General features: G+C 33.3%; 1 protein-coding gene across 4 annotated transcripts in view; it reads right to left on the bottom strand.

The window, feature by feature from the left end:
- The window catches only part of Dok6 (docking protein 6), a 382,064-nt gene that overhangs the window by 257,958 nt on the left and 96,713 nt on the right, over positions 1 to 27,393 (bottom strand). For all 4 annotated transcript variants that reach the window (XM_076912327.1, XM_034518225.2, XM_076912329.1 and 1 more), the window contains exon 2: positions 9,703 to 9,810. In XM_076912327.1, coding sequence (XP_076768442.1) covers positions 9,703 to 9,810 — 108 coding nt within the window. The remainder of the gene's footprint in view (positions 1 to 9,702; positions 9,811 to 27,393) is intronic.

Below are 27,393 nucleotides of genomic sequence, written 5' to 3'. Positions count from 1 at the left end.
AAATTGTTTGATATAAAATTGATTTATGCAGTAAGATCTCTCATACAGTAAACATGTCAAGTGTGTAAATGAGAACATTAATACTTGTAACCATATTACAGACAGGGCATAGCACACAGTTAAAGTTGATAAAAAAATTTTGTATCCTTAGCTTATTTTTAGTAACCCTTCAGTTAGGTTAGAACTATTAATTTCTGGCTATTAAGCATGACTATAGCTTTAGAGAATGTCAAAATAACTATTTTTTAGTTTAAAGAGCTTATAGATTAACAAACAGAACATATATAACAATTACAAACCATTTTAAGCTTTTCCAAACCTCTCTGTGGCTTACAATACAAAACATCAACTTCTGTGCAAAGTCTTCATGCTTCTTCTCAATTCTTGGTCATTTTTTCATGTGCCAGGTGTTCTTTAAGGGGTTACCAGCACTAAAATAATCAAAATCTTGCCTAATCTAATAACAATGTAATTTTTATTACTCATATTCGTATACTTTACTCTACATAATGCATTTTCTCCATCATTTTGCTCTGTGAAAACTGATGTTTAAGGAACTCCCTACATGTACAGTTTCTCCTTATTAACTTTTAACTATCAGAGGTGGAATTAACTGTTGTCATCTGTGAATCATCATTTATTATATTTAACTATTTATAAACCTTTTCCTCCCTAGATTTTAAAATGTTAAAACAAGAATTAGTTATTATGCCTTACTAGTTAAGGTCTACTCCATTATGTGTGTGTGTGCATGTGCATCTGCATGCATGTGTGTGTGTGTGTGTGTCTGTCTGTCTGTCTGTCTGTCTCTCTCTCTCTCTCTTTCTCTCTCTCATTCTCTCTCTCTCTCTCTCTCTTCCCTCTGTGATGTATGATGGTGCAAATGCCATGTGTGTGTGCTGCTCATTCATTTAGTGCACATGTATCTGGTAGTCAGAAGTCAACTTTCTTTACTGTTGTTCTTTAAGAATTCTTCCATCTTTTTTGGGAAAGACAATCTACATTGAGACCAGAGGCAAGGTAGTCTAGGCAGGCTAGGCAATGAGACCCTAAGATCTTCCTGTTTCCGCCTCTGCATCACTGGAATTACAAGGTAGTAAAACCACACCCATGTTTTACTTGTGTTGGGGGTGGGGAAAGTAAGCCTTTTTACTGAATTATGTTCCCAGCTCTTCTAAATATTCCTAAACACTTTTGTGTACAGTATCTCATTTACACATCACAGGAGGGCTGGAGGTTGTTAACTACTGCTGTGTTTGTTACATGGGCAAAACCACCTGTATCATCTTATGAAATACTGCCTATTTTCACACTAAACACAGCAGTCTCACAGGAGTATATACTGTTTTTAGAGTGTGTGTTAAATTTTATATTATAATGCCCATTACATAAAAATTGGGGTTAATCATGATTTCATGATCAAGTGTGTCTCTGGATAGTTTCTTTATCACAAAGTAGCAATTACTGTGAGACAAAAACACACTGTAATTTACTCATGTTACCTGAGGTTTTTAGTGAAATGTGCACAATTCAGTTATTTAAAGGTAACATGATTTTGAGGACTTGGACAAGTTATCATATTTGAGTGATTAAAATATCTTTGTAGGTTTATAATAAAGGGATAACGAGGAAGTGTAAGCTAAGTAGGTATCCAAAAGAATAAAAGGACATAATTACCATTGAGTTAGTTAATACTATTGTGAAAAGAAAAGGATGAAAATGATTTAAGAGTGTGGTTGTGAGAGCATCAAGTTTCTATGCAAAAGCCTGAGGCTATGCTGTTCAAATTACCCAATCTGAGCAATTGGACTGGAGGCTTAGCTTCATGAAAATGAAACTTAACATAGCACTGAGGAGCTATGATCTAATTATTCTTCTGATTAATACCAGCCAAAACTCCCCATTTCAGCTTCCAGTCAATCAAAGGAAAAAAGTGTGGTTAAATTTATAATGAGTGTCTTAAACTATTAAGATTGTAGGTCAGTCCTGCCTATACTATAAAGTGTTGTAGTAATAAAACCTTTAGTCTTCATAGTAATGCCATGAGAAAATATTTGCCTCATCACATACACTAAGTCTTTAGTAATGGGTTTTGGAAGCCTGAAGGCACAGTAAGTAAACCTCATCTATTTATGAAGAATCAATTTCCAGGATGAGGAATTGGCTCTATCAGTGAAGTGTTTGCCACATAAGCATGCAGGTCTGAGTTTGCTTTGTTGTTGTGGTAAAGAATTGACTAAAAATCAACTTAGGAAAAATGGCTTATTTAGCTTATATATTATTGCCTTTTATGGAAGAAAATCAGGGCAGAAACTCAAGATAGGAACCCAGAGGCAGGAACTGAAACAAAGACCAAGGATTGTTGAGAGGAATGCTTTCTTGTACTGTTTATTCAACTTCTGATTTCTGCACCCCAGAAATCTGGTTGTAGTAAGAACTTGGTATTGCCATTATTATGAAACATCTCCTGACTCAACATTTTGTAAAACATTGTTCTTCATCGTCTTCTGCTTGGTCAATAAAAAGTTGACTAGCCTATACCTTGACGAAAGAGAATAAGGTGGGAATTCAATGTCCAGAGAAAGAAAGGGTCTCAGGTGAGCCAGAAAAGTCACCATCAGGATTCAGATGTAGGAGGCCAGATTGAGACCAAGACAACAATTAGTGAGCCTTGTGGGTGGGAAGTGGGTGGAAAGTACTCTAGGCCAGAATAAACAGGTGAGAATAGCTCAGTATCTGCCCAGCTATGGTAAAAGAAGTCCATTAATAATGAAAGGGGTGGCCCTTGGTCCTGTGGAGGCCTGATGCCCCAGCATAGGGGTATGCTAGAATGGTAAGGAGGAAGTGGGTGAGTGGATGGAGGAACACTCATAGAGGCACTCACTCATAGAGGCAAAGGGGAAGTGATAAGAGGAGGGATATGTGGAATGTGGAAGGTTAACCAGGAAGGGGGAATATCTTTTGAAATGTAAATGAATTAAATGATTGATTAAAAGAATATAAATACTATATATATGTATATATACATATATATATATTCAATATACTTATACATGTATGTTGTATACTATGTGGTGTCAGTGCCTATTGAGACAGAAGAGAATGTCTGATCCCATGGAACTGGAGTTATGGACACTCTCAAGCCATCACAGGGGTGCTGGGAACTGAACCACAGTCCTTTGAAAGAGCAGTCAGTGCTCTTTACCACTGAGCCACATATCCAGACTCTTTGCTTTTTTTTTTTTTTTTTTCAAGAAGACTTTCTGGAATGTTATATCCTACACTATATAAAATGTCCCTTTTATTTCCTCAGGTGAAGTAATGAGTTGAAAATTGTACCCAAGCTGTGTGAGGATGAGACCAGAGTGTTTCATTCTCTGTTCTAACTATCCCTAGGCCTAGGCCTGGAAGCATCTATCCTACATACAGTCTAATCTTCCTAGTTGACTGAATCCAGAGTCTCTTGACTTCTGATTGAATTGCTCTGCCTGTCCTTATACTAACTTTAGCTATAGGTTCTAATCCTCTAGCTCATTCTCTGTCTCATTTTTACATCACCTGTGTCTAGATTGTTGTCTCTGTAACCTGTCTCTGTAAAACTTTCCCAGTAAAACTGCCATACATGCCCATACATCACTTACCACAGATTTTTTAATATCTCCCTGTTCTTAAGTAATCTCTCTTCCTCTGCTGTTCTCCTGTGAGTTGGGAATATCCTATAGCTGACTCATTTGTCAAATCTTTCTCTAATTCATTATTTTGTCTGCCTGTCAATTAGATGTCACTTATAAATATGGCTGCTTACTTGTACAAATTTACCTTACCTTCATTATTAGGGATTAAATGTATGTGCTAAAGGTGTGTTAGTATTCTGCCATATCATAATGTCATCCAGGGTGTGTCAGCATTCTGGTCTGATAAGATTTTAGGATATGCTCTCTCACCAGAGTAGTCATGTTGCTGAATTAAAATTCCTCTTCAAAGATGGTCATGCACTCTAAACTTCTGAAACCCTAAGTCTCAATAAACTCTTTCTTATATAAAACTCTAAGTCTCAATAAACTCTTTCTTATATAGGTTGCCTTGATCACAATGTTTCTTCACAATAAGAGAAAAGTAAATATGGCAATCCCATTACATAATGTGGTTAGAAATCTTTATCTTCCTCAAGAATATAATTTAATGGTGGCCTTTTTTACTATTAATTAAGGATAATAATTCACATATTCATAATGCATTCATTTAAAGTAAACAAATCAATATTTTAAATCTGTATAAAATTGGAACAATTATCATCATAAAATAAAACCAGTTTCCATATCCTCAAACCACCACCAAAACATTTCAGGCTCTTACACCCTTTGCAATCCTTCCCATACCCCAATTCTACTCTACCTCTCCACAAACCTGTCTAACCAAACATTTTGTTACTTTAAACCCATAAGAATATATTATAAAGAGCATTAATTTATGTCTGATTTCCTTAATTCCACCTAAAATGTCTGATATTTATCTGATATTTTGTATGTAAGTGAGATAGTTTTTTATGTTCCTTTGTAGTATTTCAGAGATTTGTGAATTTCATATTTTCCCCTTTAGAATATTCACAACTGCTATTGCAAATGAAGTGAACATTCCTACAATGTACTTATATGAAATTGTTTTTCACTTTTATTGAAAATCTTCTAAAAGTTAGAAGGCTGGTTAGCTATAACATTTTTTAGTAAAACTGTGCAATATTGGTTGTATAATTTCATAATTCATTTACTGTGAATATTAGCTGCTCTACAGTTTCACAAATTTTAGTTATTTCTAGAAGTTTTCTTTTGATTATAACTAATGTTATGTTGAGAAGTGTGTGATTACAAGTTCATAATGTATCCATTTTAAGACTGCATTGCTTATCTTCTTCTTAAGTTGCAAGATTTATGTCGCCTTGGGAGATTTACTGTGCCCTGTATGTTCTTTGAAAATGATTTTTTCCTAGTCAGCAATCTGCATTTTAAATAAAAAGGGTGATTTGAATGGAAAGTATTTTACATTTTGATACATTTTAAATTGAATTTTAGAGAATATTTGTTTTAAGATATTTGCTTGTAGAATTAATTTTTCCTTATAAAACATTTTTCTTTTGCTTAATTCTGTCAATTTTATACTTTTACTGGTTGGCTTAGAAGACTGACTGGCTTTGCATTTATACTGTTTGTAGTGTGAGGGAGTGTTAATTTTGCTTAACATTCAGTTGGTAGTTGAAAAACATTTCCCTGTTGATTTGTCTTTATTGACCAAATTGGATTGATCACTTAGGGTTGGATTTGCTTTTTACTTCTTTTTTTTATTTTATTATTAACTTCTATTACTTATTACTTTATTACAGCCCCTTACTTACATCATATGACCAAGATTTCTGTAATTTTAGAATGTTTCAACAAGTTCAACCATTCTAACTTTGCTCTAATGTACTAGTAAGCCTGCTTTGTTTAATTTATGTTTTATACATTTTTATATCAACCCACCCTGTCAGTATCTACAAAAAGAACCTAGTATTTTATGAGAAATATGTGGGCTAAGTATCAAGTTTAAGATAATGACAACCTAGAAACATGGAGGAGTCATATGCACTGCCATTTCTTTATGTATGTGCTTTCTTTCCTTTATTCTGAGTTAATTTCCATAAGTTTCAGCATGAAGGATTTTTATGTGGTTTTATGAATTCATTCATAGTTATTTGTTGGCACTATTATTAATGCAGTTCTTTTTAGCAATGCAATTTGATAAGTGTCATCTGCCATTATGTGAAATAATGCAATTGATTTTTCATTTTAAAATTCTCATGCCTATTGTTCGCTGCATTCATTGGTTCTGGTATTTCTAGTTTAACAAGCATTTACAACAAATAATTATGTTGTCTAAGAATAGAAAGCATTTTTTCCTTTTCTTCTAGATGAACTTATTAAAAGCTCTTTTTCAAATTGTTGAAGCTTGCTCTATTGATGGATTATTGAGAGCTATGCATGATCAATGCAGGTTAAATTTTGACAAATGCCTTTTCTTGTATTTCTTTTTTTTTTTATTTTTTTTTTATTTTTTATTTATTTATTTTTTTTTTTTTGAGACAGGGTTTCTCTGTGTAGCCTTGGCTGTGCTGGAACTCACTCTGTAGACCAGGCTGGCCTCGAACTCAGAAATCCACCTGCCTCTGCCTCCCAAGTGCTGGGACTAAAGGAGTGTGCCACCACTGCCCGGCATTCCTGTATTTCTTTAAATGGTCCTGTGATATTTTCACCTTTTATTACTAATTATTCCATTAAGTTTCAAAGAAAACCATCTGGTCCTTCTGTAGTAAACTACATTTTATGGTGACAGTGTTTTCATATAATTCTCGTTATATTTCTGATAATAGTTTCCTAAGAAATTCTGAGATTTACAGAAAATATTGGTAATTTTCTTTCAAAGTATTTCTCTTGTTTGGTATTTTTATGCTACTGACAAAATTAATTAGAAAGAAAAAGAGGCTATCAGTTCTGAGGTGGGGCATGGAAGAGATTTAAGGGAAAGGTAGCCGAGAGGGGCCAGAGGTTGCAAAGGAAGGTAATGAGTGATGAAAGTGATATAATTCTATTTCAATTAAAACATTAAAATAAAAAAGTAAATAAAAAGACCAAATATTATAAAAGAAAATAGTTAATAAAATGTAAAATTTAAGATTGTTGTTAGATGATGATTCAGAAATTATGCCACTTCAGGTTTCTCATTCTGCAGCTCATGCTTTAAGCAAGATACACAAGCCTTCGTTATGAAATGATCTCCATTTGCCAGATCTTATCTCCCTCACTGTCATCTGTGGCCCTGTACTGAGCATGTATGTGTCTTTGAGGACATCTACCACTAGTTTTCTCTTTTGAAGTGTGTTTTTCTTACCCTCTGATAGCCTAAAATAACCAGAGCCAGCTACTTCCCTATGCCTTCTAGTTTTCTTGTGATAGTGATTCTTTCAGTGCCAGGGCCATTACTACCACCCCTCTGACTGCCCCTGCACTTAGTAAAGGGGGACATTTTGTTTTGGTAATTCATTTGTTTCTACTTTACAAACAAAATCCCTTGGTTCAAAGACCTAAGCTATACCTAAGTTATTTTGTGTTTTAATGTAAAAGTTAAGGATTACTTATGTATATTGGCAATAGAAAGAGAAATAGATATTTAAAAAAAATAGTCATATGATACACTCTCTTGTTTAAGCCATTTCATACATTTCTATGACTTTTGGAATATATTTCAGTTCTTTTTTTTGTAAATCTCACTTGTCACACTTTTGTCCCCAAAAGTCTTTTGATCTTTCCCAGGTGGTTTTTGTTTATTTGTTTTTCGTTTGGTTTGTTTTTGTTTTTCTTTGCTTATGGAGTGATCTTCTATTACATATGTCTTGGATATTCTTATGGGCTGTTTTTTTTCTAATTCTTCATCTTTGTCACTTCAAGCTGTAGCAGTTTATATTTTATTCTGATTCTATATTACAATAAAAACACTTTATTTATATAATACTTTCATAGTCACTTAAGCTTAAGACCAATGGTAAACAGAGAAAGCATTTCATAATTTTTTTCCACCACTGCATTCCTTGGTGCAGTGCAATATTTCTAGCACAGTGAACAATATTATACATAAAACAAACTCTAGAAAATCAGGCATATAATGAGCTTGAATTCTAGGTCAGACTGATGAGCAGGATAACTCAAAGACTGAAATTTTCTTAAAACCTAACTTTTCACAGTGGAAATGAAGAGATTTTCAATGAGCAGTGTCCAAGATAAATCAGAATAGGCATGTACTTTATCCCTAAGCATTCCTATAGAGAGCGTGTGATTGCTACTGTAGTATAAAAATAAATTAAAGTTGGAAAAGTCAGCTTATATAAAATTAGGAGTTTCAGTTGTGATGATTCATGGCTATATTTTTTATCTCCTGAATATCTGAATTCAGTGGCTCATATATTCACAAGTAGATGGGGCTATATAGTAAAACTTGGTCTCAAAAATAAATAACACCTATGTGAAAAATTATGGGCAATTAATGACTCCTAAGAGATATGGATTCAGTCCGTTCCAGGAAACAACCCTCTGATAATTTATCCTAGCTACAAAAGTTGCCTGTAATCATCAATACATATGGGCCACACTAAATAAACTTAGTATATGGCTAAATATATGTAACAATAATAAGTAAGGAAGAAGAAACCACAAATATAATAAACAAGTAAAACACAACATCAACAACAAGATAAGCAAGAAGAAAGGGGAACTGCTTCATATCCCTCAAAGAGGTAATCACTTTGCAGTAAGTGGTGGAGACATTACTACCACAACATTCATCACTCAGGTGCATCTTTGCTAAGACATTTACTTGAATTACAAATAATGGGAAATGCATAGTTTTCTAGGTCTCCATGTTGTGCTATGTGCATATGAATTTTGTCTGCAGTAAGATTCAAGGTTTTGGGAGTACAATGGCTTTGTCTTATGCAACCTTACGTAGCAGGACAAATAGAAGATCTGTCATAGAGCAGACATCTAAGATGTATTTGTACCCAAATTACCAGTCTATATAAGCAGTTGAAATCCTAGAGCAAATGCATCTTTTTATATAAAATATGGCTAAGTTCAAGCTTAACATAATGTCTTGTTAGGTATTTTGCTTGCTTTATTTGGGAGAAAAAATTTTGTACTGGCTAGAGTTTCAGTGTATATCACTGCTGAGCAGGCAGGTTGCACTATTCACTCTTCTATTGTCTTAATAGAACACCACGACTCTGGAAGAAAGAGTTTTATTTGGGCTTATGAATCCAGATGGATTAGAGCTTATGATGACAGAACAGAAACATAGTAGATAGAGATGGATGTCAAAAAGTTACATCTTGCATTCTAAACAAAAAGCAGAAACATTTAATTGAGTCTAGCTTATAGTTCAGAGGTTTAGTCCATTGTTATCATGGTTGGTAACATAGTGGTACTCAGGCAAACATAATACTAAAGAAAGATAAAAGTTTTACACCTAGAGTGGCAGGATGCAGAAAGAGAGAGGAGGGAGGGGAGAGGGAGAAAGAGAGGAAGAGGGAGATTGAATCCGGCATGAGTTTCTGAAACCTCAAAACTCAACCCTAGTGACACATTTTCTCCAACAAAGCCACACTTATTCCAAAAATGCCACAAGTCCTAATCCTTTCCTAGGATTTATGCAGCATCTACCTGTCAGCATATTTGATGATCATTTTTTGTTAATTTGCTGAGTAAAAGGCTGATGCTATCTATATTAACAGTGTCATTAACACTGCTAAAGATTATCTGATAAATGCCACTTCCTAAATACTTCCTATAGTTCCCTAATCAGAGTAGCAAATGCACAATTAACCTGAAAAGAGGGAAAGTGCCCACTCAGCACCTTAGAAAGGATCAAGTTGAGTTATGATTCATCTCATTTTGCAAAGTCACCATAAAAATGAGCCTTTCACTTTGCAGAAGTATAGCTGGGATTTACAGCAGATGATTAAGATAAGGAAGAAAAATAACTTTTGCATTTTATCAGAACAGGAACATTTTATCTTGGCCATGAATTTTTCTCTCTGTAGATTTCATCCATCAAAGAAATTTCTCCACAAGTTGTCAAGTGCCCAGTTGTTCCCCAGGGACCTCTATGTGTGTGACTTACCTTGTGAAAGTTTCTGAAATAAGCTGCCTTTTCATCTGGAAACTTTTCTAGCCTTCTGGGCCCCTTGCTAGAAGCCTTCTTAAAAACCAACCAGCATCGTCTGAATATCTGAAAGCACATAAAGGAATCTGATTATCCATCATTTCCTATGAGTATTTTGGTATTTGGAGTTTTATCTATTCAACTATTCCACTAGGGTTGAGCTTCTAAAATTCCCTTTACTTCATAGAATGATTTCTTCAAAGGGAAGTGTGTGACTAATAGAAGTTGCAGCACAATTTGAAAACATAATGCATCATGTGAAATTCAATGTGTCAATCTGTTGGCATTAATCATTTTTAATATAAGTAATCATTTTGGTGTCAATACTGCACACGTGATGACAATTTTTCATTTAATTTCCCACTGCTGTGAGCATTTAGCCCAGATAAGTGAAATAGATACATACTGTTAGTTTTATAAATTCTAATAAAATAATATTTCTAATTGTCTTACACAAATTGAAGATTTTCAACAAATAGTCATAACTTAGAAAATAGCAAAAGTAAAGCTTCATTTTGGGCTCATGTGATTCTCTTCTTTTACAGTAAGTAGGATATATTAAATAATTATTAAGTAAAATACAATATATTTTAAACTTTTATTTACAGGTTAATCCTAGTAACTACTGCTGTAAACAGGTACTATTTTTTTCATATTATCATAAATGTAACAGACTGGTCAAGGCTTGAATACATGTATTTCTGAATCTTTTGCTTTAGCTTTAAAAATGATCACTAATTATGTAAGCTGAGTGTATTGGTTTTGGGTTCATGTTCTTTTTTTCTGGAAATAATCAATGCCAACTTTTTAGGTTGGCATCTTGTTTTTGCTGTATTATATCACATGTTTTCTGTAGATATATTGAAAAACAAAATAAGTAAAATGCATTTTTCTAGTAATTTAACATCTTTGGTATTCAAAATGGCCACACTTTTTAATTTATAAATTTAGCATATTTTATTCCTGGAGAAATTTTCTTCACCAACATGAGGAGAGATTTCATCAAAGGCACTTTCAGAAATGTTAGTCACTGTGTTTCTATTCTGTGTCTTTATTCCAAATATACAGTTGTCACAATCCTTTTTCTGCTATTAGAAGACAGAGAGTGTAATTCTTTCAAATTATTCCCATGAACATTGTTTCTTACTCACTGAAAGACAGCATTTTCCATGTTAAAACGCACTCTCAGAGCTATCACAAAAGATTTTCCGCACTAAAAGTAAAATAAGTAAAATAACAATGTGAAGACAATCCCAGTGCTCCTGCTGTCTTTCTTAGATCTGCTATAGTCTTGAAAAATACATCAAGAATGATGTTGAACTTTGAGCACACAATAACATGTCTGCCCATCTCTGCAACCAGTTATGTCTTTCTTATCAAAGGGTTAGTAGCTATACACCTGCAAACAAGGAACTGCGCAATTTCTTTATAACTACTGGTGTTTGATACGTTGTATTTAGCACATGGCATCATAGTTCTTTGTTATTTGTTGGACTTTCACCAACCCCAACTCCAAATGAAATTCTGTTAATGATTACAATATGGAATCAGCACAAGGTTTGTTTAGCTTTAATAATGAATTTTAGTCATTTTTACCCCATCTGTTTCTCATCTCTATCATCCTCCTGCTGAAAGGGTTCTTCTCAACTTTTCTATTTGCAAATCTTTTTATGTGAGACTCATTAAGCTTAATTAGTCTCTTTCCTCAGCATAGGTGGGAGGTTATTTACTGAAACAAAGGCAAGTTACTAATGTGAAAAAATAGCACCCTTTTCCTCAGAAAACATACACTGCCAGTGATCTCTCAGGGAGGCATAGAACCTCAGGAGGCCCTCCCTAAGTCATACAAAATTATATGAAAAATGCTAATATATAAGAATTGATAGATGGGGGAAATTGTTGAATCTTTTGTATTGATATCACAGTTTTCTTATCTACTCATCATACAACCTAGGCAAATTACTTGGTGCTCAGCTCATAAAGAAGGGTAATGCATGGAACTGAGGGAGAATTTGAAAAGATGGGCCAAAGTTTTAGTGTACAGAAAATTCTCCACAAGGTGTTATCCTCTGTCATGTTATCTTATGAACTAAGTATTATTTGCTACACATGGCAAAACTGTACATAATGGTACTTTATTTTTATTCTAGGAGTCCCAATTCTAACAAATATTCAAGCAAAATAATCAGATACAAAAAAATTCTATCCATATTAGTTTACAATTTAAACATTTCAAATAGTACAATAGAAAATAATATTAATGATTTCCCAAACACAAGCTTTGGGATTTAACAAAATGTACTTGAAATTTTACCTTTCTTTTTGTTAAGCATTCAAAATTTAGACTATCAAGCCTTTTAGGCATGTGTCCTTAAATTAGTCAAGAAAAAAATAATGATTTAGGTTTAGGGCTAATTAGTAAAGAGAAAATAAGTAAGTTAACTTACTACCACAATACATACAGAGGAGTCATTGACTAACACAGGACATCCACATACAAAACAGACAAAATGCTTTTAGCACAGTCGTGATTAACACTTTTGAAAAACAAGCATATTTGCCTATTATTAAAAACTGGCTTGCACAAATAAGAATTTAATGGTCTCCTATGATTCTGATATAACTTAATATATATGACCAACCAATACCAAGTGTTCAAATGTTCCCTTGAATACAAATAGAGCTTCTATTAATATTTCATCATGGTTCAAATATTGTTGAACAATATAACTGTGTATGCTTACATTTAGCAAAATATACTAAGAACAAATACAAATGAAAAATTTGTTCTCTTCTTAAAATTCCTCTTGCTACAAAATAACATGAAGTAAGTTGTGCTTAAGAAATCATTTAATTTAGGTTTAAATCTGTTGTGTTAAAATTTGGAGTCTTGTGTTGTAATGTCTAAGAACATAGACAAATTTCATGTAAGTATTTTATAATAATTAAATATTTTGTCTCAAATAATTTATTTAAGCTTATCTTCAACTTTAAGTTTCTCATCAATAGATTAATTTCCATCTACTATAAAACTTGCCCATTTAAAGTATAAGAGATGTCCCACAGAAAACACCTAAATTGCATTTGAAAAGTAACCTTCCTCTTATCAGAAATTGGTAGGGTACTGAGTTCTGTCTCTCCAAAGTTCATACACTGAATCCAATGTGATGTTATTTGGAGATATATAATAGTGCTAGACAGGTTTGTGGAGGTAACTTTTGATGGTAGAATTAGGGTTTTCATGAGGATAATCATGACCATCATGCTTCCTTTTTTTCTGCTTTTTAAAAATGAGAGAATACATAAGTACATAATGAGAAAACCGTCTACAAACCAAAGAAAAATAGTTTTCTGTGGTTAAAGCCAAATAATGTGTGATACTTTATTAGGGTAGCTTAGGCTTATTGACATAGATGCCATAGATAAATGTATAGATAAATCATTGATAGATAAATAGATATATAGATTGGATATATGATAGATAATAGATGATAGATACAATAGATGTTAAATAGTTAATAGATACATGATAGGTAAATAGATGATAAATAAATAGATGATAGATGACAGATAGATAATATAGAGAGATGATCAAAGTTAGGTAGATGATAGGTATATAGATAATAGATAGGTAGATAGATAGATAGATAGATAGATAGATAGACAGACAGACGGATGGTTGGATAGATAGATGGTATTTTATTTGTAGCATTGATAGGATGTTTGTGACCATAGTGTAACAACAATATTGTGTAAGTGAAAAATCATAAAATTATCTCTATGAATCTGAGCAGGAATTTAACTGGTCATGAGCACAAAGATAAATAAAACATACAAGGTAGAATGCATACAGATTAGAAATACTTTTTCTAGTTGGCAGGGATGTATTGAAACTCTTCCCTTGAAGAAAATTGACATGAAAATTTTTAGTAAAACTATTTTTGTTCTTTTGTACTGAAAAATGGTCACTTTATTGAGTACATCTTGGTAATTATCATAATATCAAATAAGACCTTAAAATATTCATAGATATCCACATATATGAAGGCACTACAATGTTCAATTTGTGTTACTATAGTGAGTTTAAGAAGTGAATTAAATATGAGCAAGAAAGTCTTTAAGTGTTGTTAAATCATTCATTATTATTGCAGAACAAGTGATAACAAATAATTAAAATACTAAATAGAGTTATTTTGATAGTGTCCTAAACTTCAGCTTTTATAACATAGAGGCAAACAACCACATATAAATGACCTTGTTTTTAAGGGTTCAGGAAATAAACTTTTTTCCAAGTTGAAAGACCTGCCACTTATTTTTGGAAAGGATTTATGTTGTAAACAAGCTCTAAGATTAATAAATTGGACAACATGAAACTTTAAAGCTTCTGTAAGGCAAAGGACACTGTCAATAGGACAAAACAGTAGCCTACAGATTAGGAAAAGATCTTCACCAACTCTACATCTGACAGAGAGCTAATATCCAAAATATATTTTAAAAAAAAACCTCAACAAGTTAGACACCAACCACCCAAATAACCCATTTTAAAAATGGGATACAGAGCTAAACAAAGAATTCTCAACTGTGGTATCTCCAGTGGCCAAAAAGCACTTAAAGAAATCCTCAAAGTCCTTAGTCACCAGGGAAATGCAAATCAAAACAACTCTGAGACTCCATCTTACACCCAGCATAATGAGGAAGATCAAAAACCCAAGCGACAGCATATGTTGGTGAGGATGTGGACCAAGTGGAACACTCCTCTATTGCTGGTGGGAGTGCATACTTATACAACCACTCTGGAAATCAATCTGACAGTTTCTCAGAAGATTGGGAATAGTACTACCTAAAGACCCAGCTATACCACTTCTGGGGATATACTGAAAAGATGCTGCTCCATACCACTAGGATGTGTTCCACTGTATTCATACAGCTTTATTTGTAATAGCCAGAAATTCCCAGATGCCCCTCAACCAAAGAATGGATACAGAAAATGTGGTTCATTTACATAATGGAATACTACTCAGCTCTCATAAACAAGGACATCATGAATATTATAGTCAAATGGATGAAACTAGAAAATATGATCCTGAGTGAGATAACCCAGACCCCAAAGAACATGCATGATATGTACTTACTTATAAGTGGATATTAGCCCAAAACTACAGGATACCCATGCTATACTCCACAGATCCAAAGAAGCAAAACAAGAATGAAGGCCCCAGGAAGTATTTTTGAAGCTCACTTAGGAGGGGCAACAAATGGTTATAAGACAGCTGGGTGAGATAGTGGATGGGGCGTTTCAGGATCAAGAGACATGCTTGTTCTTCATGTGGGTCATGCAACCGCTGCAGCAAAGTTTGTCTGTAAATCTGCTGTCTGTCTGTGAAATACATTCACCTAACATAGCTGCCTGGTCTGGCCTCAGTAAGAGAGAGGTACTTACCCCTACAGAGACTTCCTGTGCCAGGTTGGGGAGATACCCAGTGGGAGACTCTACCCTCTAAGTTGAGAAAGGGAAAGGAAATGGAGGGAGGGACTATGTGAGGGAGGGACCAACACTGGGGGGCAGCAATAGAGATTTAAAGTGAATAAATAAATTATTTTATTAAAAAAAGAGTGCATCAAGTTCCAATTATTTAAACCAATTTTTAATAACAAAAGCTTAAGGAGATTTTGAATGGCTTTCAAAGTGAATATATTCATATTGGCAAAATACTAAAATAATTTTTAAATACATTAAGCAAAAACAAATTTAACTCAGAATTTAAATCTATTTTTCTTATCCTGTTCTATTTCAGGGACCAGGTGTACATTCTAAAACTCTAATCAGTGATAGCTTCTTAGACATTTGAGTTTTGTTGTTTGTTTGTTTTGTTAATCATAACCTTGAAAATTTTGAATTGTACTAGTCAGTTTTTTCTACAAAATTCTTTAATTTTTGTTTGTCTAATTTTTTGATATTTAACATCTAAGAAAAATCTGACAGTGATGTCACTAAAATATATTTTATTGTAAAAAATATTATAAATAAACCATGGCTATGGACTAGTTATTTTTATTATACTTTCTAATTGAAAATTTAAAGTTGGAAAGAAAAATGCTTAATAAATGTTGAATTCTTTTTTCTTTAGTCATAATTTTTCTAAATGCTTTGAATTTAAATAAGAGAAAATAATGACTAAGACCATAGTATGGAGACATTTCACATGTCACCTATGTTATTGATATGAAGCAAAATTAAGTATGAGTCAGAAACTTAATGCCTCCTCCACAACAGTAGTAGAAAGCAAATGGGAAGGAAATATATTCCATTTGATCTTTTCATCAAACCAGCTTTTATTAGGGCACCACAATAGTGCTCTGTAGGCCCAGAACTAGTGCTTTAAATGAGTATGTTGGAGACTTTCCTGATATGAGTAAGAAAAATGATTGCTTGAAACTAGAAAAATCATTGCTTGGTGGGGAACAAAAGCTATATGTAAAGAAAAGGTTTTATTTTGCTTTTAAATGAAAATGTAAAATTTTTCACAAAATGAAAGAGAACCCCATGAATGAATTAGTCAATTTAATGTCTTAATGTCTTTGAGAATGATCATCAATTAATGACCTTTGTGAGTCCTGTGTATAAAGTGAGGGGGGGGTTGTTCTATTCTCTTTAGATACATCTTGCATTTCAATGGCATAGATAGTTGCAAATCTTTTGGTTTGGGCTCCTTAATGACAAAATTTATTGCTTGGAGACAGCTTCCATGTCAAGTGTCTGTCCCTTTGCAGTTAACATTGTTGCAGGCTCCACCTTGGTTTAGGGAATGCTGCAACTTCTATCTTAAAATAAGAACTGAGAATTTCACTTTCTCTTTCAGAAACCCATTCTAAACAAGCTGGTTGCCCTAGCAACCAGGCTAAAAGATGACCTCTGGGTCTCCTTATAGAAAATGGCCTGTTGCTGCCAGAACTCTAGAAGTCCCACAGATCTCCAGCTGGCCCATTCCAGCTTGCCATAATCACATGCCCTTTTCTTCTGATGAAAACTTTTTTTACCACATGACTTTTTTCTTTTTAGCATTTCACCATTTCAAGGTGATTTTATACAAAGCCATCTTTTTCCAGTTAAGACTCACAAGGAAAAAGTAGATACCATTGGGTGTAGTTTATAGCTGTAATTATGTTATTTAGCAATAACTCATTCACAAGTTTAACATACTCAACATTAGATTTAATAGACCTATTCAATTACAAGCCATTGACCTAATGAACACTGCATGTCAAAAATAGGGTTTCAGTAACTGAAAAAAATTCTGATAATAGGAATTGTCAAAGTTGACAGTTTATGGCAATAAAAACGTCAGAATATTTCTCTAGGGAACATACACACACACACACACACACACACACACACACACACATACATATACTATGTATCTGAGTGGCATATTTTTGTGTTCTCTCCTGAAAGTAAGATTCTGTCACCCTCCACATGCACACACAAACTCTTACAGATACACAAATGATTCATTGACATATAAGACTTACTTATTCAAAAGTGTGTATTTGATGGACATAAAATAACAAATATGTAAAGCAACCCTGACATATGTATGGCAAAATTATGCTGTAACTTCCAACAGCTAGTTGAAGATCTTTGTCCTACCACAGAAGACTGTTTTGTGTGTGTGAAATGTAACTATTATTATAAATAAGCTTAATCACCTAGTGGATTTTTATTTATTGTGTTACATACCTAATCAAACCTTGTTACTAATTTATACCTAATTGCTGTTATAGATGCTTGAATATCAGAAACTCACTCATGTATTCATCCAGAATCCATCCACCCATCTATCATCCAGCCATCCACCTGAAAACAGATACCACTCAATAGAACGTTTTGCAAGGTGGCTTGAATTTCCTGTTCCTAGCTTGAAATTCTAATAACTATAAATTAACTGAATCATTCTTTATTCTAGGATAGATGGCTAGCCTGAGAACTGGGATTTTCCCAACTATTCCAAGAGCTACAAGATACCCAAAGAGTGAACTGAGAAGCCAGGAAGAGAGAAAAATTTCCAGTTGTGGGAGTGGCTTATGAAAGGAGGTTGTTTTCTGTTCCTATGGGATGCCATTAGAAACTCTGAGTAATGATGGAACATGGCAAAACTTAAACAATAACAAAGAAACTATTGTACCTGCATTCTTGAAGTGGACATTGAAGTAAACTGTACAATCAGAGATAAAGACACTGTAACATAACCAGAAGTTAGTGTGCAGAATATGTAAAAATTTCTAAATTTTTGAGCATTTATATGTGTAGCCTCCACATTTTAAATCAAAATGTGACAAAAAGCATTTTTAAAAAATCAGTATTCTCTGAAATATCCCTAAAGATTCTCTTTTTAAAATGTAAATCATAGCACCTGTTTAAACAACTGTTACAATGCTAGCTGACTACCAATTCTGCTCTTTTAAAAATACTTATTTTTATGTGTATACATGTATAGCTGCATGATAGTATGCATACATGCTTGAAGGTGTTCATGCTGATTAGAAGAGTGTGTCTAAATCCCTGGAGCTGGAGTTACAGGAATATGAGCTAAACAATATCGGTGCTGGGAGCCAAATTCAAGTACCCTGAAACAGAAGATGTATTCTTAACCACGAGCTAATTTTCAATATTTCCCCTCGTTACTTCTTTTAAATACAAGGTATTCACATTTTCACAATGATGTCACACAGTTTTAGTCACAGGAGTCAGATGAATACATGACACAAATATTCAAGACTTTGTAAATGATACTTTAGTAAAAGCAGATACTAATTACTATGTCAATGACCTCACAGAAAAAAAGAGCACTAAAATGTAATAAGAAAAGATCTGAAAAGAAGGAATTCAATTTGCTGAAGATTTATTTTTATGTCAGGAATGAATATACTAAGAAATAAACATAAAGGAATTGATAAGGTCTTTATTGTACACATTATTCCAAAACAAACGTTTCTAGAAGTAAACAACTCCAAGAATTTCAAAAGAATATTTAATTCTAGAAAGGGAAGGATACTTTAATTGCCTCTTGTGAAAAAGGAATTTTATATGAGCCTAGTAAGTTTACAAATTTGCTAAATCCTTAAAACTAAATCTGAGTAATCTGAAGTAGAAACATGAAGAGACAGCTCATTCTTAACAAAAGAAAAGAAGAGAGCAGTTTGGGATGGGGGTCGTTGGCTTCTGTTTCTGCTGAATTGTCTGTTTAGTGAGTCTGGAAGAGGCACGGCTATGGGAAATCTTGTGATATCTCCAGAAATCTGCACAGGCACTAGCAATTCTTCCGTGTTATGTACCCAAGAGAAAAGTGTATGTACCCTTTACAACATTTGTGATAGCATTACTCATCACAGTTTCAAATGTGAGCACTATGATTAATGTACACACCTGAGCAATTAACACCCTTGAAAGTATATGAGCTATTGCTACAGAGTCAATTCTCAAAATCATCGCTTTAATAAAATCCCAGTAAAGGAAGACATGTGAAGATCCATATGTTCACATATGGATCAATCCTCCAGGTTGCCTAAACCACATTGCGATGTGCAACCTATATTTAGAAATAGAGTGCCAAGAGCAGGAAAGTGACTTCCATAATAATCACCACAGTGACTGACTCATTTGGAGGTACAGGCATGAGAGGAAGGTCTATGTTGGAGATACTTTTTCCTTACTAGAAATATTCTGGCTACCTGATGCCATATACACCAATATTTGCTTTTAGGTATATGTATGGAGTTTATGCCATTTTATTAGTTTGCCTTAATTTGTTTGGAGAGTATTATGTACTTACTCTTTCTCTTTTCCTTCCTCCCTCCCTCCCTCTCCCTCTGCCTCTTCCTCTCTTCCTCTCCCTCCCTCCCTCCATCCCCCTCCATCCCCCTTTCTCTCTGTGTAATAGGTCCATGCACACAAGAAAGCCAGAACAGAACACTGGCTGTCTTTCTCTGTCACTCTCCCCATTATTATTTTGAGACAAATATTCCACTGAAAGTAAGTCCTGCCATTTCCCTAACCTAAATGTCTAGCGAGCACTTGAAATTCATCTGTTTCTGCCCTCATTGGTGGGGTTACCAGCAGGATCAGCCATGCATGACTTTTTCCATGAGTCCTGGGGATTCAAACCCAGGTCATCATACTTGCTGAACAAGCATTCTTACCCAATGAGCTACTTCCCAGATCCTTTATGATTGTATTTTAAATTTATAATATCCCATGTGTTAAAGTTTACAGAAATGTCAGTTTACACATTTTATTTTTCTTTCTTTTGTGGTTCCTATTTCTAAGAATAAAATAAAATAAAATAACAGACACAGAGGAAATAATCCTCCTAGTATTTTCAGTGGAACAGATGGCAGCCATTGATAAGTGTGCTAAAAATGTTAGGCTCAACCATTAATCAGGCTGAACACAGTAAGGAAACAGACAGACACCATGAAGCTTCTGGCTAATACTCAGGCATACAAGAAGTACTTACGTCTAATATTACCAAGTTTCTACAAATTAAATCCTGGCAGCTTTAGTTTCATCTATTAAAAATCAGTTAATAAAAACTAGCTTTGCACTTGTGCATCTAAAGGGGAAAAGTCAGGACTTTAACTAAGGAAGAGTTTAGGTAAACACCTGCTTGCTAGTAGTTAAACTTTGTCCAGGATGTCACATAGAATCACATATTCTATGAACGTGCCCTCAAAGAAGGGGAAATAGAATTAACCTGTTCAACTCCAACAGTTTTTCAAAGAATATTAACCCCAGTGGTGTTTAAAAAGCTCTCATGCTCTACTATGTTTTTCTGACTTTAAGGTTTGTTTTCTGGGCCCATATCTGTAATCATTTGCATATGGATTGTCTGTAATATTAACTGAGATATACTTGTCACATGATTATCTTTACAAGTGAATGATAAACATACAAAAAGCAAAACATAATTTACATCTTACTCTTCCTGTGTGAAATAACAATCATTGTTAGTTTTCATGCATGTGTCTGAGTGCGAGAGCAATGTGTATTCATGAGTGTTCATTTGGGTAGTACTTACCCCTGCAAACACATGTGGAATCCAGATATTTACTTCAGGACCTCCTCTACATCCCTTCACCAGTGATTTGAGAGAGGATCTTTCATTAACCTTGGAGATAAGCTGGAAAACCAGTGACTGCTCAGACTGGCCTGTCTTTCATCCAGCACTGGGGTTTCAGGTAGGCTACTTCACCTGTCTTTTACAGGAGGGCTGAGGATCTGAACTCATGTCCTCATGCTTATGCAGCAGACATATGCAACAACTGAGCCACCTCTCCAGCTTCACTTGAGAGTATACTGTGATTGAATTCATGATATTTGACTTTGTTTTTCAGTTAATGTTTCATTATCTTTTCTGCTGAATTTGAGAGAAAAAGCAGTTCTCCTTTTCTGCTTGCAATAGTAGACTTAAAAATAGAGATGTTAACCCTTTCACTACAGAATGTATCTCAGTGACAGCTCATTTTATTAAATACCCAGCCCATTTCCTTGTCTTCTGCTGGGTTCACAGAGTAGCTAGGGTAGTGCAGAAGGAGCTGGAAGCACCAGGACATAAGTTTTTCAGTCAGGTGATTCAAAAAGGACAATCATGGGTTCAGGTGCTAGCTGCTCAAGAGAGAGCAGAGAGATAGATTATCTGTGTAAAAGATTTGATTTTTTTTAAAGTACCATTTGTCCAAAATTCAGTAAAATGTTTTATTAATTAAAAATTTGTTGTGGATAGACAATTAGTTGTGCTGATATTTTGAAATAATTTAAATTTTTAAACTTTCTATGTTCAAATAATGTATTATAACAAGAAGCAAATTGGAGAGTACTAAAAAATTATTGGAGACACAGACTTTTTCTATGCATATGGCCTCTGGTGGATATACATATTTTTAATTTATTCAGTCCACAAACTTCTCTCAATGCCTATCAAGTGCTTCTCCAGTAAAACGGTGTAAATCAATGAGCCAAGAATATGAGAATACCAATGACCCCTAGCTGCATGTAGGCTCTCACCTGGTAATGGCACAGGAAGCATACAAATTATGAATAAACTCTTAAATGGTAGAGACTGATGAGTAGTAAGAAAGTTAACAGAGAGGGGAAAATTTACTCCAGGGAGAGTAAAGGAGGTCTCAGTATGATCTTGTCAGGTCTCACTATGATGTTGTCCAGTGGGAGTAATAGAAGTCTCACTATGATGTCATCTAGGCTCATCTGGAACTCACTGTGTAGACCAGTTTGACTGAATATCCTCCAAATCACAGAGATTTAACTGCCTCTACATTTTTAGTGCTAGGATTAGACTTATGGACAACCATACATGACAATCATAACTTTCTCATGTAAAATAATCTAGACTTCAGGCCTGGTTCCTACACACACACACACACACACACACACACACACACACATATTTGTGTGTATGTGTATATATATTTATGTATATATATATTTGTATAATACACCTCTAATGGCAAAACATAATTTTATATTAAATATTTACATACAGTATTTATGAATTATAGTTTTTGAATATGAAATTTTTTGAGTATAAATTTTGAGTATGATTCCCTACAAAAGAAAAGGCAAGTACATCTATTTACATAGTAAATTAATGTCTTCAATATATTCTATTATATATTTGAAACATGAATTTACATGTTTTATATTTCTATTTCATGGCATCTAAAACCCCTTTTTAGAGTATGATGATAAAATTTTTAAAATGTTTTAAGCCTCTACAAATACATAAAAATTCCTAAGTAGCTTTCTGCTTAATGTATTCATGAGACAATGACTTTCTCAAATGCAGAAAATGTTTTCATTTAATCCTATGCATCAATTTCTCTATGCCTTCCAGGAAAGTGATTTTTTAATTATTGTATTTTTTGAGAGAGTATAAGAGCATGAGGAAAGTGGCTTTATAATATCTTCCTAATATATTTAATAATCATTCAAACTATTTTCTAGAAAACCAGTAAATTTAATAATAAAAGAAAGACTTTTCTTTCATGAGAATGAGATTTGAGTCCTGTTTCCATAGTGTAGTGGTTATCACGCTCACCTCACACACAAGAATGAGACTTGAACAAATAATTTAGTACTTTAACAAGAACACAGCCTTTGTATTTTTTAAAAATATTTTTCATGAAGAATTCAACAAGATATTTTAGAAATTATGGTTTAAATTAGGATAAAAATCATTCTTGATAAATTTAGTAAATTCAAAGTGTAAATACATCAGTGTCTCTAATGAATTTAAATTTCATTTTACAGCTTCATGGATTTCCTCAGAAGAAAACCTATGGCATTATCCTGTTTAATTTATTGTTTTCCTATGTATGTCTTTATTTCTCATGTCTGACAGAGAGTATTATTATTTTCTATTCTGTTTATAAAGCTTTAATGCATGTAGGCATACTGATCAATTATTTACTGCTTAAAAGATATCTCTATTCAACATGGAGTGCCTTATGTCTTCTTGATTACTGAGATATTCACATTGGTACTATTTGAATCTTAAGTTAATTTTTATCACTTATGTATCAAAGACTTTGTCCTCAATGCCCCAGAATAGATTGGAAGGAAGTGGCTGCGTCATGAAAGCTTGGACCTCATCAATGGAATAGTCCATGCTGGAAACCACTCAATGGAAGTATGTCTCTCAAGGATGCATTAGGTTCTCAGGTTTTTCTGGACTTTCTGTATTTCCCTGTGTCATGAGTTGAGCAGTCTTCTTCCATCACAGTTCACTTCAGAAGTTCTGCCTTGCCACAGGCACAGAAAAAAATGAAGCACATGACCCCGTTCTGAAACCTCTAAGTATATGATCCAAAATATTTTGTTTTTTTGCTGATCTCTTTCAGGTTGTAAGTAAAAGAAAGCCAAATAACACACATAATCATGTCCTTCAAAGTTTGTAATTCAAGTAAAATTTGTCTCCTTGGGGTTGTACATTGCAGCTCAGTTCTGAGTAACATGATAAAAATGAAACATACCTCACTTATGCAATATTTTAGTTTTTATAACTGCTTAATTGTTCCAAGAAAATTTATCATATAATCTCCTAGAGGAGACTTTTGTTGTTAATTATTTATTTGTACATGTTTTTAAAGCAGAATGCTATCATTAGTTCACCAATAAATATCTTTCTATTTTAAGATTTGATTATATTAGAAAAGTTGTAAACTTAAATGTTTTGACACGTAACTAAGTTTAATATAACTACTGAAAATACTGTCACAATAAAACATTAAATAAGACATGATGTTTACTGTCCGCAAGTGTATGAAGTTATTTTATATAATTTGACATTGTATAATTTTGTTCATATTTTTAGAAAGAAAGACTTTCACATTGTAGTAGGCAGTAGACTAATACATAATCTTGTGCTACTGTGTGTTGAATAAGAAAGAAAAATTTGCTGTGTATATTAAAGATTGAATTCACTTGAGTAAATCCTTTTTGGATTCACTTAAGAAATCACAAAGCATTTATAACATGCATTTAGAAAAATGAAGTATATATTATCTCTAAAAGTAACTGAAACATATTTCTTTTTGGCTTTAATTATAATTTATTTATCCCATTATTTATTTATAATCTAATTCTGGTGATCATTCTGTTCTGAGATACACCTGTGTATAGACAATGGCATTTATTTCTTAGATTGAAGATCTCAAAAGTAAGTATGACAAAATTATTCAAATAAGCTTTTTTTAGTAAGCTTTAAAAATTGTAAAAACCTTAGCTTGTAATACTTGGAAACTAAGGTGGAACACTTGTCTACTGGAAGCATATGTTTCTTTGAAATATTCTCAGAAAAAGTATTGAACAAAGCCCCACCCATTAAAACAACAACAATAATAACAACAACAACACTTAACAACCAAAATCTACAGGATAAATTAAAATATTAATGCCCTTCAGAGACTTGCTAACCATCAGTAGAGGCATAAAGTCTATCTGTAAGTTAAGCCACTTACATTTTTAAAATATAATAAAGAAACAAACAAATACTGGCTTAAGAACACCTGAGATTCAGATTATTTTCCTTTAATAATTTAAGAATATTCTTGATGATCATTGTGCTTTTGGTTTATTTGAGAACAGATCACAACTGGAGAATTAGGATGAGAAGAGTCCAACTTTTTTTCTCTGTATACATACACATATTTACACATATTAATTTTGCTTTTCAAATTTAATTTCTATACTTATATAAATAATATTCACAAGTATATATATATGAATATTAATTTTCATAATCACATAGAGAAAGATCAAAATAAATGTGTTACTCTTTAACTCCCTTTTTTGTTTCTAATAGGCTATTGTCTCTGAATATTGATGGTGGTAAAGATGATGGAATTCTTAAAGGACTAAAATGATTCCAAAATGCTATCTGGTGGTAATTTTTGAGGCATCTTAAAATTAAAAGAAAAATCTCCTGACTAAATGAAATTATTCTGCACTTTTTTTCTCTAACCAGGTCATCAGTGAAATATTATGAGAGAATATTCACATGGTTTAGAGTCACAGCCAGAAATAAAATGTTTCCCTCCAGGTGAAAGTTTGGGGTCAGACCTGGAAGTTGTCATCATCATCTTGTAGATGTAGAGCCCATGCTGGGTCGTTCCTCAAGCAAAAGCAAGTTTTAGAAACAATCACAGCACTCTGGGCAAACTTCAAATTACACCTTTCAGCCTCTGCTTTGAATAGATAGGCACTGATGCGATAATGGAAAAAACACTTCCCCTTGCTCCAACCTGTTTTCCCTTATACTGTTCTAGGCTTCAGTTTTATTAAAATAAGGCTATACTGACATCATGTGAATTTTGACTTTTCAAAACTCAGTTGCAGAGACAGAACCCAGAGCTTAGGGCTCCCATTAATCAGCAGGCTCATTTTTAGTTTATGGATATTAGTAGAGGTCTTGCTCCCATTAAGATGCAGATATTGAAGAATCAAGTCCTGTGTTTAGAGTGATCCTCAGAAAACCAAGAATTTTTATAGATATATCTGGTATATAAAACTTCTGAAATTCTTTTCTTTCACTTTTCTAGACATTTATTTTCTGTGACTCTCCTCTACTGACATTCTAATATTTCAACACTTCTTCTTCTTTTGTTTCTTAACATCTTCTTAGATTTAATCCTTTTTATTACTTCCTATTCCCTGCTTGTGATTTCTCCGATGGACCATTTCTTCAGGCATCATATGTTCATGAATAATAAAACATGAATTCATTAGGCAGTAGAAGCTTCTATTTTTAGTATTAATCAAATATTTACTTGGTGATTGTGATGCAAAAATATAATGTATTTCAGAAGTTATTGTTTTTCCTCATTGATTTACTACCAGCATTTTAAATTTTGTAGTTTCATACCCAACATTTAGATCATAGATTTAAGTATAAGTAGCTTAAAGTAGACATGTAACTGTTATTTGTCTAATCATAGATTCTCAATTAAATGACTATCATAGTCTTTATAAGCTCTATTTTCTGTTTTTCTTTTTTAGTTAACAAGGTCATCAATGAAATATTGTGAAAGAATATCCACTTGGCTTAGAGTCACAGTCAGAAATGAAATATTTTCTTCCAGGTGCTTCTTGGGGTCAGAAGTGAAAATGTCATGCTGACTTAACTGTGATATATATTGCTATATGGGATAATTGTAAAGATTTTATATATATATATATATATATATATATATATATATAGTATATTACATATACATATATTATATATATGTTAGATATTATCAAGAACTATTTCATCTGAGTTTGAAATGAATAACCTGCTTGATTGTTAGAATTAAAAGAATTAATTTGGATGAGGGAATTAATGGTATCTTGATAAGCTTTCATGATCTTTATGATGAAATGTTCTGTATGAATCTTGGATTCTAGTAAGTGACATTTTAATCTATTCCATAACATCAATGTTATCTAAACATCTCAGAGATTATGAAACTATAATATTAATATCCAAGAGATGTGTCAGTTAACAAATGAAACTGCTGTCAAACTGAAAACAACCTGAGTTCAGTCTTTGAAAAGAGATAATTGACTCCAGCAAGCTTTCCTCTTATTCCCAAAGGGAACCACAAGATTTGTACCCACACAACAAGCATGCACAAACAGACACAAACATACACACACACAAACAAATGCAAATAAAAATGAGCCAAAGTGCAATAAAATGTAAAACTAAAATATTAATAGTTGACTTGATTATAAATCAAAATGACTTGAGATAGTATAGGATTTATATTTGAATTTTTTCTGTATGACTAATATGTTTTCCTTTGTGAATTTTCTCATCTCAGGTGTCTGTGATTTTTCAAATAAACATAAAGTAAGAATGAGTCCATAATGGCACTGACAATTCTGGAATGATGCTTCACACTCACACACACACACACACACACACACACACACACACACACACACAAAAGACAGCATTTAAACATAAAATGAAGTATCAACATCAGACCCCATGGTGAGCAAGAAGCAAATTGCAGGTTAAAGTTGAATTTCCTGTGGTTGGAGACAGCAGGATCCAGAAGGTAGACTGTCCAAGGTCAGACAAAAGAATA

The sequence above is a fragment of the Arvicanthis niloticus genome, chromosome 14 (genome assembly GCF_011762505.2).
Source record: "Arvicanthis niloticus isolate mArvNil1 chromosome 14, mArvNil1.pat.X, whole genome shotgun sequence".
Lineage (NCBI taxonomy): Eukaryota > Metazoa > Chordata > Mammalia > Rodentia > Muridae > Arvicanthis > Arvicanthis niloticus.
Note: the sequence above shows the minus strand (reverse complement) of the source record. Positions and strands in the feature narration are given on the sequence as shown.